The sequence below is a fragment of the Strigops habroptila genome, chromosome Z (assembly GCF_004027225.2).
Source record: "Strigops habroptila isolate Jane chromosome Z, bStrHab1.2.pri, whole genome shotgun sequence".
Taxonomy (NCBI): domain Eukaryota; kingdom Metazoa; phylum Chordata; class Aves; order Psittaciformes; family Psittacidae; genus Strigops; species Strigops habroptila.
In genome coordinates, this window is record NC_044302.2 from 65,209,585 (window position 1) to 65,223,543 (window position 13,959).

The 13,959-nt window shown below is 38.6% G+C and overlaps 1 protein-coding gene across 5 annotated transcripts in view; it reads right to left on the minus strand.

Moving 5' to 3' along the window:
* The window catches only part of TRPM6 (transient receptor potential cation channel subfamily M member 6), a 94,209-nt gene that overhangs the window by 14,925 nt on the left and 65,325 nt on the right, over positions 1-13,959 (minus strand). For 3 of the 5 annotated variants that reach the window (XM_030470160.1, XM_030470158.1, XM_030470161.1), the window contains 8 exons: positions 11,482-12,617; positions 10,690-10,802; positions 9,629-9,755; positions 8,611-8,708; positions 6,185-6,243; positions 4,603-4,628; positions 2,548-2,598; positions 259-324 (listed from right to left, as the gene is read on the minus strand). In XM_030470160.1, the coding sequence (XP_030326020.1) occupies positions 259-324; positions 2,548-2,598; positions 4,603-4,628; positions 6,185-6,243; positions 8,611-8,708; positions 9,629-9,755; positions 10,690-10,802; positions 11,482-12,617 (1,676 nt within the window). Of the gene's footprint in view, positions 1-258; positions 325-1,442; positions 1,580-2,547; positions 2,599-4,602; positions 4,629-6,184; positions 6,244-8,610; positions 8,709-9,628; positions 9,756-10,689; positions 10,803-11,481; positions 12,618-13,959 lie in introns of those variants that run through there. The other 2 variants (XM_030470162.1, XM_030470159.1) reach the window with 2 other exon arrangements.

Here is a 13,959-nt window from a genome sequence, read left to right on the forward strand (position 1 = left end):
CATTTAAAGACATATTCAAAATGGAATTGGACAGGACCTCAGCAGTCTGATCTGAATTGGCCGCAGAGGGAGTTGGACCAGATGACCTCCAAAAGTCCCTAAATTATTACATGACTACAATTCTATCTTGGTTCATCTCTTTTAGAAAAGAAGAATTGCTGAAATTAATCTAAGGAAATTACTCAACATATTAAAAAAGAGAACACACCAACTATTTATAAAGTTCATAAAGAACATAATCAGGAAGTTGGTACTCACCAAAGAGCTGGACTGGTGTAAATGGTATGGTCTGAGCAAGTCTCATTAAGTTGTTCCTTTCAACAGCTGCAAACAACATAGATTTCACTACTATATGAATAAACAACAAGCTGGCTGAGTTTCAGAAACATCTAGTGGCACTTTAATGCACAAAGCCTAAGAGGCTGCAGTGTGATCCTGTGTCAGATCTGATCACTGTTCTACCCAGCCAGCAAATCCCCTTTGCACGCTCATGGTATCTCACAAGCATCAGCTGCCACCCTTTTACCCATTCATTGATTCCCTCCTTCCAAGGAAACAGGCTTTCTGGGACAAGCCCCCTACACACTGGCTGGAAGAACTGCTTCTGCTAACTCTTCATCCTCCTCCTTTCACCATGGGCTGTCACCACTTCCTCCTCCTGCCAGCTCCAGTGAAGCAACATTCACACTGCCAATAAGACACATTGGCCCCAGCTGCCCTCACTGCCTGTCTCATCGTGCTCAGAAGTACCTGGGGATTTAACAAGGCATCACAGGAAAATCCATGCTTTCTCTGTCTCTTCATCTGGGCTGCTTGCCAGAAGACATCACTAACATTATTATATCTCCCTAATTGGCAGCTTATTTCTCAGGCAAACATCTTCAAAACTTCATAGAGCTATCTAAATATTTATGGATTTGTCCTCACCATGGGCTCAGTTATCAGAAAGGGGAAGAGAGCTGGGAAGCAGCCACAAAGAGGGTAAGACTAGAACAAGATGGCAACTCAGATGCTACCGTGCCAACTGCCTAATTTCCTTGTTTGATGGCTGAAGACAAAACTAGCATCCGAAGCAGAGAGTTTCTCTGCAGAGCCACCAAAAAGTCATGATGGCAGACTCTTCCAGAGCCTGGACACCATCTGCCCTTCTTTTTTTAAGATTACCTCTCTGAGCAGAAATTAATTGGAGATTATTTAGCCCAGAAGACAAATCAAAGGGGACCTACACCATGTCGACCCATGAATTAAGCTCCTCATTTGAGAAGATCTGCATTTCAGACTCCACTTCAAGGCTTGTTTACATATGTCAAATGCAACAGGCATTGGTTAACATGCCTGAGTAGTTTTGGAGCATGGTCCTCTGATGCCTCACTAGGAACATACTCTAGTCACAAAATTAGTGCATAGCATGAACAAGGATGTGAAAAGGGGAGATGCCAGACCTGTGCTGTCTGTCAGGCCCTGCTAGCATTCAGTCTAGAGGCTTGAGAAGCAATGTGAAGTGGACATGCACCAGCTGCTGAACTTGGGTCAAAGCTCAAGTTTTTTTGGGTGTGCAGAGAGGCAGAACTGTACTTGCCTGTAAATGATAGCAAAAATAATGCATAAGCAGTATATGGTGCAGGATTTCAGTATCAAGCTTTTAGGCTTAGTAGGCTAAATTCTACCACAATCTTCCTGAAGAAAGAAAACCTTCATAGGAAACCTCTCAAGACATTTGTCAACTCATAATGGAAACCATTCTCTGTGCTAAAGAGTCCTACCTAATCTCAAATAGCATGCCTGGCATGAGCCAAATTAAGCACTGCAACAATGCCACGATGTCAGAGAAATTACTCCTGTACACTGATTACGAACCAGGAGGTGTTATTCCCAGTGAAAATCGCGGGGTTTTGAATTTCAGGAGACTGATAATGCTTCTGGTTTACCCTAGGCTTCCGTTTAAAGAAGGCGAAGTCCTGTGGGCAATAGAGACATCTACTGGCAATCTCTGCTCAGCTCTCCTTCGGGAAAAAATGAAATTCAAACCTTGTGGGAAAATCTGTGCACACTCAGTTCAGGAAAACACAGGACTGCAGGCAATTAGCATTCAAATGATTTATTCCCTGCCAGATTTCCAGGAGTTCGTAGGTATATAAACACAGATTAAGCAGTACAGGACCAATTAACTGAAGAAACCAATTCCAGAAAGTACAAAGGAGGATGTAGGAGGTGTGAGGGTAAGTGACAGCTATAAACAAATGAGTGCCTCTTCTGCCCTCCCAGGAATCAGAGCACTATTCATTGTTTCCACTGATATTTTGAAAGAGATTATCTACATTCTGCTCTGGATTTACCAGAAATACTCGAATAGAGCAATTAGCAGCAAGAAAATAATTTGTAATTTCCTCACTGGAGTGTTAGGCGTGAATTAATACAGAACCTTCTTAGCAGTGGGCAATTGTACAACTCTTCAAAATGAAAATCACAGAAGATAACAAGGGAAGAACTAATGTTCTTTTTAATTTCTCAAATCACTTAGCTACCATTCTGGTGTCTCCTGCTTACCTGAGTAGTGATGATGAAGATCTTGAGATGTTTTCAAGCAGGCAAACATATCTGAAATAATGTTAAAAGGATCATTACATTAATTATTACAGCAGACATAAATGCATGATTTTTAAATTCCTTCCATCCCAGAGTTTGTCATGAAACAGATTAATCAGAATTACTGTCTCAACATTCTAAAGAGGAGAATTACTAATAGGCTTTAACTACTTTATAATGTACAGTGTAATGGCAGATTTCAGTCATCACTGTAATATAGCCAGATGACTTATTTATTCAGGGAAATGGTGGGAAACTTGTGCTATTAACCTCAAGGACATGTAGCTTCTCTAAGCCAATTACACCTCTGGGATATTAAAAGCACTTTGCTGTCCATCATATTTCACAGCCTCTCAAAGGCATGATTTTTCCAACTTCATCCTCAGACATTAAGCATTCCATTAACTATACTAATACACCAAAGTTACAATAATAGTATCCCACAGCATCAAAAATTCACTTAAAGAGGCAAACAATTTCTGCAGTTACATATTTAACAGGCACAGCCAGATCAAATTTGCTCCAAAAATCTTTGTTTATAAAGTCTTTTTAATAAAACCAAGATTTATGAGTGTGTTTCAATCAATTAGGTAAAATCACTTTGTTCTATTGGAAAACAATACTTCAAAATGCCAGATTTCAGAACACATGTACACTATACTATTTGCAATTCTGAAAAATGAGATAATCAAAACTGAATCTTCATTAAAATATTTGAACATTACACCGTTGTTCTTGGTGTATTTTATTTGCTTATATTCCATTTTCTAGCAAAAGAAATCTTAAATAAAAACCATAAACAGATGTTGGGGGAAGACTAGCATTTCCACTAAGTGTCCTGGGTGATTCAAGGTCCCTTTTGTTCTCTTTCTTGCTGGACTCAACTAGTTTTGTTGCAGTTTGTACGTTGTAAAACAACAAATATGAAGTGGGGAATTGGCATTAAGCCATTCCTTTTGATGGCAAAACTGGATTTTAATCAAAGTAACGGTGCACTCTAGAGAGTAGCCCCACAACTCACTAGACCTGCAGCAGTGTGCTTCTGTACAGCAGCGTTTTGTGCACAGCCGGACCCAGAAAGAGTAGCACTTGAAGGGGAGGTAGTCTAAGAGCGATTCATTGCTGCATCACAGCTAGCCTCAAAAAGAGATTGATGCCCAGCTGCTCAGCCTCTTACAGCTAAGTGGCATTTCAGGAAAACTGGAAGATAGACCAAAAGGCAACAAATAGAAGTGAAGTTCACTAACACTTTATTGTTGCAGAACAAAGTTATTTTTCACTATAACCTTGAATTTCTTTATTGGCCATTTCATAAAAAATTCAATCCTTCACTGATTGCACGATTTCAGGAAAACCACACAAACAGAGGAATTACACCAAACATATATTTAAGATTTTATATCACATTCTATCCTCAGGTATACTCCCTGCTTTAACTTAGGAGGTCTCTTAGACTGCCAGGGATGAAAGCAACACCATTATCTTAAAGAGTTTCTTCCTGCTGAAAAGGACAACATTACTGGGCAGACTAGAGTAAAAAATAGATTTTTTTTCTTTTAAGATTTTGCAGTTACCATGAGGAAAACATATCCTCGTAAAAAAAAATCATTCATTTTAAAATACAAATTAGTAACTAACATATATCCTATATTTGATAGAAAAAGGGGCAATGGCTTCAAACTTAAACAAGGGAAGTTCAAGTTGGATATAAGGAAAAATTTCTTTACTGCAAGGCACTGGAACATGTTGCCCAAAGAAGTAGTGACTGCTCCATCCCTGGAGGCAGCCAGGCTGGACAGAGCCTTGGGTGACATGGCAGGGGGGTTGGAACTGGATGATTTTAAGGTCCTTTCCATTCCTAACCATCCTATGATACTATGAAACAATAGCTGAATATTTTCCTATAACCCTCCAACTATATTAAATTAACTTCCTTTCGGATTTTTTACTTCAGAATTGACAGAGTGAGATTTGCAGAGAGAAATTGAAATGAATGACAAGCAACCAAAAACTTACTGTCAGTTTCCTCTGAAGTTCTCAACCTGTTTAAAAGCAAACATTCGCTATTTTACTCCAAAATTTCTATCATTAAGCTAACACTTATAAAGAGATGTAATCTGTGTGAAGGCAAAATTCACAAAGGCTTGATCAGCAATCATAAAACAAAATAACCCTCCGAGCAACTTTGTTCATTGCACCAATCAGCAAATAATCTTCAGTTACTGAAGAACAGATACATTTTACAGCATGCTGCTTTTTCTGCTTTATGTTGAGCTGCTCTTACAATCCTGCACCACTGTTCATACCATTTACACTGCAATAACAGTATCAGTTAAAGCCCACTTCAATCACGTACACAATTGTTCATTTTTCAATCAATGCTGAGATGTATTCAGAACTACATACGCTATTACCATTGCTTGCACAAGACCAGACTTTTTAAATTGATGGTCCTTTGGATTAGCAAGGCTGCAGAAAGATGACAGCATCAGTGTTAACATTAAAGCAGTCTTTGTTACAGAAGACAGTGGATATGATTCACCTCACAGGCCAGAGAGATCCCACTGAAGACAACGGACTAAGTGACAGAATCAGGCCACTCAACAGCCTGTATGTCCTGCTGGTAAGCATGCAGTTTGCCTACTGCCTATAAATGATTGGGTAAAACAAACAGATAAAAAACCCATCACCAAAAAAAAACCCCAACAACACCACCATCACCACAAAACCAAAAACAAACAAACAAACAAAAACCACCGATCCCCCCCCCCCCCCCAAACCCCACAGTATGGGTGAAAAACCAAAACATCTTTTTTCCTTTTTCCATAGTGATATCACATGGGATGTGACAGCTTCCTAGTGTTTTTCATTTATTACATCCACAGTGTTACTAAGTAAGAGAAACATAAAAGAAATCGATGAAAATAAGAGAGAAAAGAAAAAGGAACATAGAGACAGCATTGCATGTGAAAAAAAATATCTCCAATGCTAAGATAATAATTGATCAAGCTGAGGAAAAAAATGCAAAAACCCACAGTAAAACTGAAGCCACTTTTGAAATCAGTATATTTTCACTAAATATAATCAAAGCTTAATAACTATTGAAAACCCATTAAGAAATCCAAGCTAAATATTTTGTATATGTGCAGACTCAGTACAAAAGAGATTAATCAGAGAATGAGAGACACTTTCAGGAGCTGCTAGCATTTTAATTATTAAAAAAGGAAACATGCAATTTGCACAGCAAAAGCAAATACAACCTTTCATGCTCACTAGATTGGAATAATGGTTAGTTAAAGATGCTATGGTGATCCTACTGATTGAATTAGAAGAGTGGAATATTGTTCGAATAAAAAGGAGTGTGTATTCCTCCTAAAATTATATACTTTGTTTAAATGGATCTCCTTTGTCTCCATTAATAAGGCCTCATTTAAAGAAACTTAGACTGAATTGACTGAATTGAATTCATTTTACATAAATTTCTCATCTGAAGTGTATTGCAGAACTGAAGTGGTAACTTGCAGAAAGTACAGAAGTCTCTTTCTAAAAGCTGAATTCATCTAAAAGATGAATATCTTAATATACTAATAATACATACGATGAGTTCCTGTTCAGATTACTTCTCTTGGTGGTTCCAAATATGCTATTACTCAAGTCCTGTAATGAAGAGAGATACTTTTACTGGTAAAATCTGCACATGACTGTCATATACACACTGCACAACTCACAAAGGTACAATCCTTAAAACACTTATTGATATGCTTATTGTTAGCATGAATAATGACACTGGCAGGCAGGTGAATCACAGCATTGCCAAACCTAAACTAAAGTGAACTGATCTGCTCACATTACAGTGTTCCATGCTGTCTTCATATATTTGAATAAAATACTCAGATATGAACCTATATCTCAATACCTGCACAAAAGCATGTTAAAGGTCGTCTAATATGGACAGTATTAGAGAACTCTCTTTATGTTAGAAAATTCCAGTTTAGGGGTAGGCTTTACGGTTGAAAATAAAATGCACCTAAACCTCTGTAACAGAAGAAGGTAACACATTGAGCATCTTTCCAATAATATTTAGATCACATATTTTCCAGGTCTCATAGTTAAAAAAAAGTACTCAAATAGTCTTTTATTTTGCTTCCAAACATATTAGGGAAAATTGGGCCAGCCAGGTCCTCCTAATATGCTAGTCAGAAATGGGAATATTCTTCTGAATAGTAGTCAGGAAGATTTCAATCCTCAAAAGAAACAGAGTCCCCCAAAAAAGTTCAGACATCAAAGGATAAAGATAAATTAACTAAAATTCAGCTTTAAATATTACCTGAAACTTAACTCACCATTTTTTAATTTCACTCATATTTTTACCTTGTAGCTTGCTTTGCAGGTGAGAAAAAAAAAATCTTTAACAAAGCTCAAACCTTCCTACACACACCCTTGCTTAGCTCCTTCCTGCTCATCAGGAGGGATATCTGAACCACCGGTATTTAATGGATAAATCTGAAAAGCACCTCTTTAGGAAAAATATATTTCTTTAAACTATATCATACTCCTAATGGAACAGTTAGATGCAGCAAAAATTTACATCTCAGTGATAAGAATAAACTCTCATAACCCTTAATGACTTAAGGAGAGGCATAGCAACTCGGTGGGTATCAGAGGCTGTATCTTGAAAGAAAAAATAATTTGAAGTTGGTGTTCTGGAATTTACTAGTTCTAGCCTAACCCCAATCCTGCTGTAATCACCAGAATTTTTCTGATAACTTTAAAAATCCCACCCTTGATTTTTACGCAAGACATCTTAATATGAGTTTTGAAGAACCAGATTACTTGGTCTTTTCACACAGTGTTCCTGGCTGTACCCTTATTTTGCTTGTCTGACTCTGTGTTTCGCATTTCAAAGATTTATTGATTTAGACTCCAAGCTCAGTTTTACAGAATACAAAATCAGTACATCTATTTCTCTCTCCCTCTTCCCACTCTTTCATACAAAACCCTGCCATTTTAAAAATTTAAATTCAAGTTCTCTTTCCTGGTATTCGGGATTCAAATTCTACAGCACTTAGAACAGCAGATCTGAAACTATCTAGCTTATATTTTATTCCTTAAAGAAAAAAAAAGGCAACTCATAGCATTTACAGTGAAAAATAAGCCAGACTTATAAAGATCACCATTTAATAACCAAGAGTGCCATAAGTAGAAAAGGCAAGGAAGGGTGCTGTTGAGAAGGGAAGAAGAAAGGATTATTTCACAGTTCCTTTTCTTAATGTATTCTTTGTTAATTTTCTTTCATACTTCTGAGATACCCTTACGCAATCTAGTGAAAGATACATTTTCTTCCATTAGCTACTCCATTTTAAAACAGAAATTTCTATAATCCAGATTCCTACCCCCAGTCTTGAGGAAATATAAATTAGTCTAGCTTCATCAAAGTCAATGAGCCCATGTTGATTTACATAGACAAAGGAACTTTGCATTATGCAGCATTATGGAACTTTGCAAATTAATTCTGATAAATTATAAGATATGGTGTTTTAAAGACAGTGGTTAAGAAATCTAAGCTTTGCAATTATCAATATTTAATTCCCCCTTTGCAAGAAATAATTATCTCTGTGTGATAGATTAAGAGCTCTGTAGCTAACTTTCTAAAATTTACTTCACTTAGCTAACCACTTCTGCCCACAGGTTCAAGACCAAGCTGTATTCTTGCTCATTACCTAATGAAACGTCAACCCTTGTGTCATTTCTGACCCACTTCTTCATACTCATAGTCATAAATCGAATCCATGATTTAATAATATAATATCCCACTTAAATAATCTTAATAGAGTATTAACAGCTATTAAATTACTCATTCAGTTGCACATATGCACTGTGCTGGCAGACAACAGAGTTCCTCATCTCTCAAGAGGTATTTCATGACAAACAACCTATAGTGGCAAGTCCAGGGACATCACTACAGCTACCCGGAGCTCATCCCAGCCAAAACTATGGATTAGAGTGTGTAATTTTAGCTCTTACCTCTTGAGAATGCCTCAGGTAATCACAGAATGGTATGGTATGCCTACCAATGTCTTGATTTTTCATTTTCTGGTGCACGCAACTGAGACGTTCCAAACCTACCCAAAAAAGCAGGTGTCAGCTATTTCCAGAGTGCAAATGAACATCTCTGCTGATACAAACTAAACATCTATGTAGTGCTATAAAATAAACACCTATATATCATATTCCTCCAGCAAATGTGTAATGGGCTATAAAAGCGATAACAGAATTTTATAAGGTTAAACCAGACTGTTTCCGTTTTGTCAGCAGATTTCAGAGGAGTGCAGCCCTTCTCAGACCATGCTGTGCTGAGTCACAGCATTCCCTAGTGCTTCTCCCAGCAGCTCGCAGGCTGAAGCCAGTGAGCCATGTAACCGCAAAGGTGAAAGATAATATGAACTATGCAAAGGATCTCTGAGAATGAAAGAGCTGAAGAATTACTAAAAGAAGAGTAAGAATGCCATTCCCTTTTCATTCCAACAGAGATGATACAGAATTCATTTCTTCCCTTTGGAGGATGTGTTTCTGAGCAGTGAGTAATGAATAATGCAAGCAGAGGATCTGCCAGCAGATACAGTATCGCAGTACTGCCTGTGAGTGTAAATTCGTGAAAATGAGTGAAATGCACAAGAGTTTATTTTTTTCAATTAGCCAGGATGCCACTTTAGAAGACATAAGACACTTCAGGAGAAGAGACAAAGATACCATCCTCCTTGCTTCCCATTTATTCCTGAGGATAGTACTCTGCTATCTTCCACACCAGCCAGGCAGCACGCCCAGAAAATTTAACTGACCTTCCATCCAGCCTGCGTCCCTTTTGCCTCTGCAATGATGCAGCAAATAATCAAGTCATGTGTGCCTGCAACCTAAGCCTAATTCTCTAAAAAATATACCATGAGGTGAAAGTAGTGGATGAGACTTTGAATTTGTGAGGTTTTATTTACTGTTGCTTTTTAAAAGGTATTCTGAATTTCACCAGCTCCAAAATATCACATACTTAGCTGACTGAAATTAGACACGGTGAGCCAGTTCTTGCTGTGTTTCTCTTGCTCATCACAGACATTGATCTCTGCAGGCTCTGAGCTCACTTGGGTGTTCTGGGGACAATCATCCACTCTAATCACCTGACGAGACACAGACAAAGTGACACTCAATTTATAGGATGACTAGCACCTCTACGGTTCCTCTGACAGCTTATGACATGGCCTTTCAGAGCACCACTGAAATGCCAATGACTGAAATCACTCCCAACTGAGAAAAAAATTTTCCCATTTTTGTTGTTACACGTTGCAAAAGACAAATTGCTTTTGTCTAGCAAATACTACTGATGAATAATGTAGCACTATAGCTTTTTAAAACTAAGTTTGAAGTCCCCCAGAATACCCTCAGAGGTATTAATTAGGTCTCAAAAGTTCAAGTCTAAGATCTGTTGTTGACCTGAGCATCTTATGTAAATAAATCAGTCTTCAGCTTCTATCTTATTAAACAGAGATAAATCTTTCCAGCTGACAAAGATTCTAGGAATCTCTTTATAACCTTATAAATAGATTTTTATGTATCTGCACACATATACAGTTATAAAAGTTGCCCCATACATATGATATAATCAATCTGCTGTCTGCAATGTGTTAAATGATCAACGGATTCAGAGAAAAGACTGTGGGACTCTTGCAGGCAGGAGACAACATTACAAGGCCTGGCTTGCTTGTTTATAGTTGCACACCACATGGATATGGCTTACCACTATTTCAGTCTGTCCTAGAGCATATGAAGCCTCCTCAAGTCCTCTTGCCAGCTAAAGTGCAAGGACTGATTCCTTTCCACGTAATATCAGCAACAACTCTGGTATACTATCTAGCAAAGTCCATAGACTTCAACACACTCAAAAATGAAATCCTACACATTCAAACAAACAGGAAATTAAACCAAAGCCTGACACATAAAAAAGATGCCACAGTTTGTGTGCAGCATTTTAAATGTATACATTTCAACTAAACTACCCTTAATAAATGAAAAAGACAGCTACTGGATACGTGATTCTCTTGCATCTGCGCATACCGGCACCTGAAGGGTTTTTTGATTCTTCTTTCCTCTCCCAGACTTTCTGTCTCTGTTTTGTTGTTTTGCTTTTGTTGCCTCACTGTGGTGTAGCTCACTGGATTGTAAAGACTCTGTGGGAAAGTCAAAAAACACCATTATGCTACAGTGCTTTTATTTACTAAGAGAAGATCTGATAAGACTGACAGTTGGCAGTTTTCCAAAGCAAGCTGAGAAAGACTTGTGACACCCAAAGCTAATACTCACGCAGTTCAGTGCAAAGATGTGCACCATCACAAGATATAAATCAACAAATGTTACCCATCATCTCATACTATTCATACTTAGAACTGGATTCTGCTATATTTTAGCTGTTGGTAAGCAAACTTGGTGGTTGACAGGGAGGGATTTAAACTGGCTATAAAAATGTATACTGCTTCATTCTCCTTGCACTCATTTGACCTATGATACTGTTAATATACCTCTTAGGGATTGTGTAACTAATTTTGGCTCCTGCAACTCTTGCATTGCATTCCCAGGGCAGGAGGCTTTTCCAGAGCAAGCATAGTCCCTCCTTTACCCCGGCTGTGTAGTCACAGCCACAGGGATCCATGGGGAGAACCAGCATGGTGCTGCTTGGATACCAGGTACACTCGGCAATTCCCCACAGCAGTCAGACCCAGAACAAAGAAAGTCTAGACTCTCTGCTACTACCCTGAACTGCAACTAATACTCAGACGCAATGGAAACTTTTTATCATGTCTTGGGCTCTCCAGTAAAAGATACTCTATAGGTGTAGTGTTTCATAATTACCACCTATGGCCTTGCAGGTTTTCCCTCTTTTCTCTTTCTTAGTGGACTGTAAGCTGTTGCTCCTGCAGAAACTCCAGTCCCTCCAGAGTGGGCTGATCCAGAAGGAGGTGCTGCGTTTCAGCTTGTTCTGAGAGATGTAGCTGCTGTGATGTGACCTCTCTGAGTTGCCAGAGGACTTTGATTCTCTTATCTGGATATGTTTGGGAGGACTACCCATCCAATTGCAGTCACTGTTATAGGTGGAATGTATGCACAGGGCCGCCTTCTTTGATTCTGAGCTGAAAACCCCTTTTTCATCACCTTCAGAAAATCCCCAGTTCACATAACCACCTTTAGTTTTTAACCTGTCATCACAGAAGGGTGCTGCACTCTCTTCAATATCCAGCGGTGGGTGACGACTAAGAGAATGATTAGCCTCTATGGCATTAGTCTTTTCTGATGGCAAATGAATAACAAAGTCTCTCTGGTTCCAGTGATAATCTTCTGGCTTTTTTCCAACGAGGCTGACACTCTGCAAATTCTGCTGTACCACAATGCTACTTTGCAGTTCACCTTTGAATGCATGGTCCCTGTACTTGTCAGGAGTGCTCAAGAAAGACAAATTTAAGGTGACATCCTCAGAGAAAGACCCTCCCTGATGGTCAGGGGGCACCAGCAAAAATTGTCCATATCTAGGGGTTGATTTAGTCTCAGAGGATACTCCTGAAGTGAGTGTGTCACTTTCTATTTCTATCTTTCGAGAGCTGTCTTCTACCTTGTTACTCTCCATCCTAAATACATGGTCTTTGCACTCTGATGGCCACTGACTCCTTACCAAGCTCCGTAAAAGGGAGGGTGGCATGCTGTAGTAGTGGTATTTCTTGTCATACAAACACTCCAGGCTGCTCAAGGTCTTGGAATAGAGCGCATTGCTCCAGCTATGGGGCAGCTTCCTACAGCTTCGAAGCTTTGTGTCAGCCAGGAAGGCTTCTTCCACCTGCAAGGTGTCTACAGCCGAAAGCACTTTCAGGATGTCCACTGTCAAAGCAGACAGGTCTTGCAAATGTCCTAGCTGGCTGTCCAGGGAAAGTAAAGACTCCTTGATACAAAATACCTTCTCATGCACTTCTTTAAGCTGCAGAAACATCTCTTCCACTCTAGGTGGAAAAAGAAAATATCGTGAAAATACCAAAACACAGATCTTCACTTCTGTTTGCCAGATGAAGAAGGAAGCCATTAACACATTTCAAAAAGTCAGTTCACATTTCAAATAGCCTTTTTTTTTTTTTTTTAATGGTGACTTCCATTCACGTGAATACCTATATTTGACAAAACCAACCCAAACTTACAACATGTCAATCAGATTACTGGGCAAACAGCCACTGACTTTTAAGGAAACAAGCTTTTTGCTCAAGGACTATCTATTCCAAAAACTGCTATTTTCCTACTAACGTCCATTCGTTGCCATAAAACTACTAAACATGGACAGCAGGACACAGCTTTGGAAATGCTGCACTGAGTATTGCATTTACAGCTGTAATGCATCATAATGCACTTCCAAAGCTGTGTCCTGCTGTCAATGCTGTAAAGTGTACTTCTTGTCACCCAGTCATGTTGCATTTCTACATTTCTTGTGCAAGCATGAGAAGAACATGGCTCACACAAACCTACAGATACTCCTGCATTCCTCAAATACTGAAGACTGCTAGGAAAAGGGTCTTCCCAAGAAGACCTTTGGGTCTGACCTCTGGGAACAGTCTCTGCCACCATCACCTTCAGGTAAAATTCAACTGCTCAAAAAGCAAACCCTTTTTTTATGGTCTTCAAATCCCTAGTGCAAGAAATTCCTGGTCTGGAATTATATCATTTTAACCAAATACTTTTCTTGATATTTTCTGAAGATACACTCTCTGGTCCTCTTATCACTACGATCACTACGATAATGATAAACTAGCTGCAGGCAATATGTAACAGTTGCTCCTTTCGTTTGTCACTGAGTAACTAAAAGATGTAGTATTTAACCAGGAGCTGAATAAAATCAAAGACCAGTATTCCAAAATATTTTATTCATCTAAATTAATTTCTTGTATTAATGTTATGCAATGCTGTGAAGTGTGTTTAACTTTTGCACTCAAGAAAAAATCCTTTCCAGATCTATATTTACCCACTAAATGAAATCTTCTTGCTCTAATCGATTCTGCAGCTTTTGAAAAAGCTACTTATTTCCTTTCATTTTGCTTGCGTGTTTTGTTTTAGTATGTAGAAAATAAGATTATGAATACATGAAGATTAGGAAGCTATTTTTCTCTAGGCAAAACAAATTTATTAGATGAGATCAGTATTGGCATTCTTTAAGACTTCTTACAGCACTCGTTTTCTTTAACTCTTGACATTAAACATAATGGCAGGTCTGCCACTGATTTCAATAGAAAGCTAAATTAGGCCAATACTGAGACTTTTGAAACCCCTGACAGTTGTGTATTGACATTTTGCTAACAA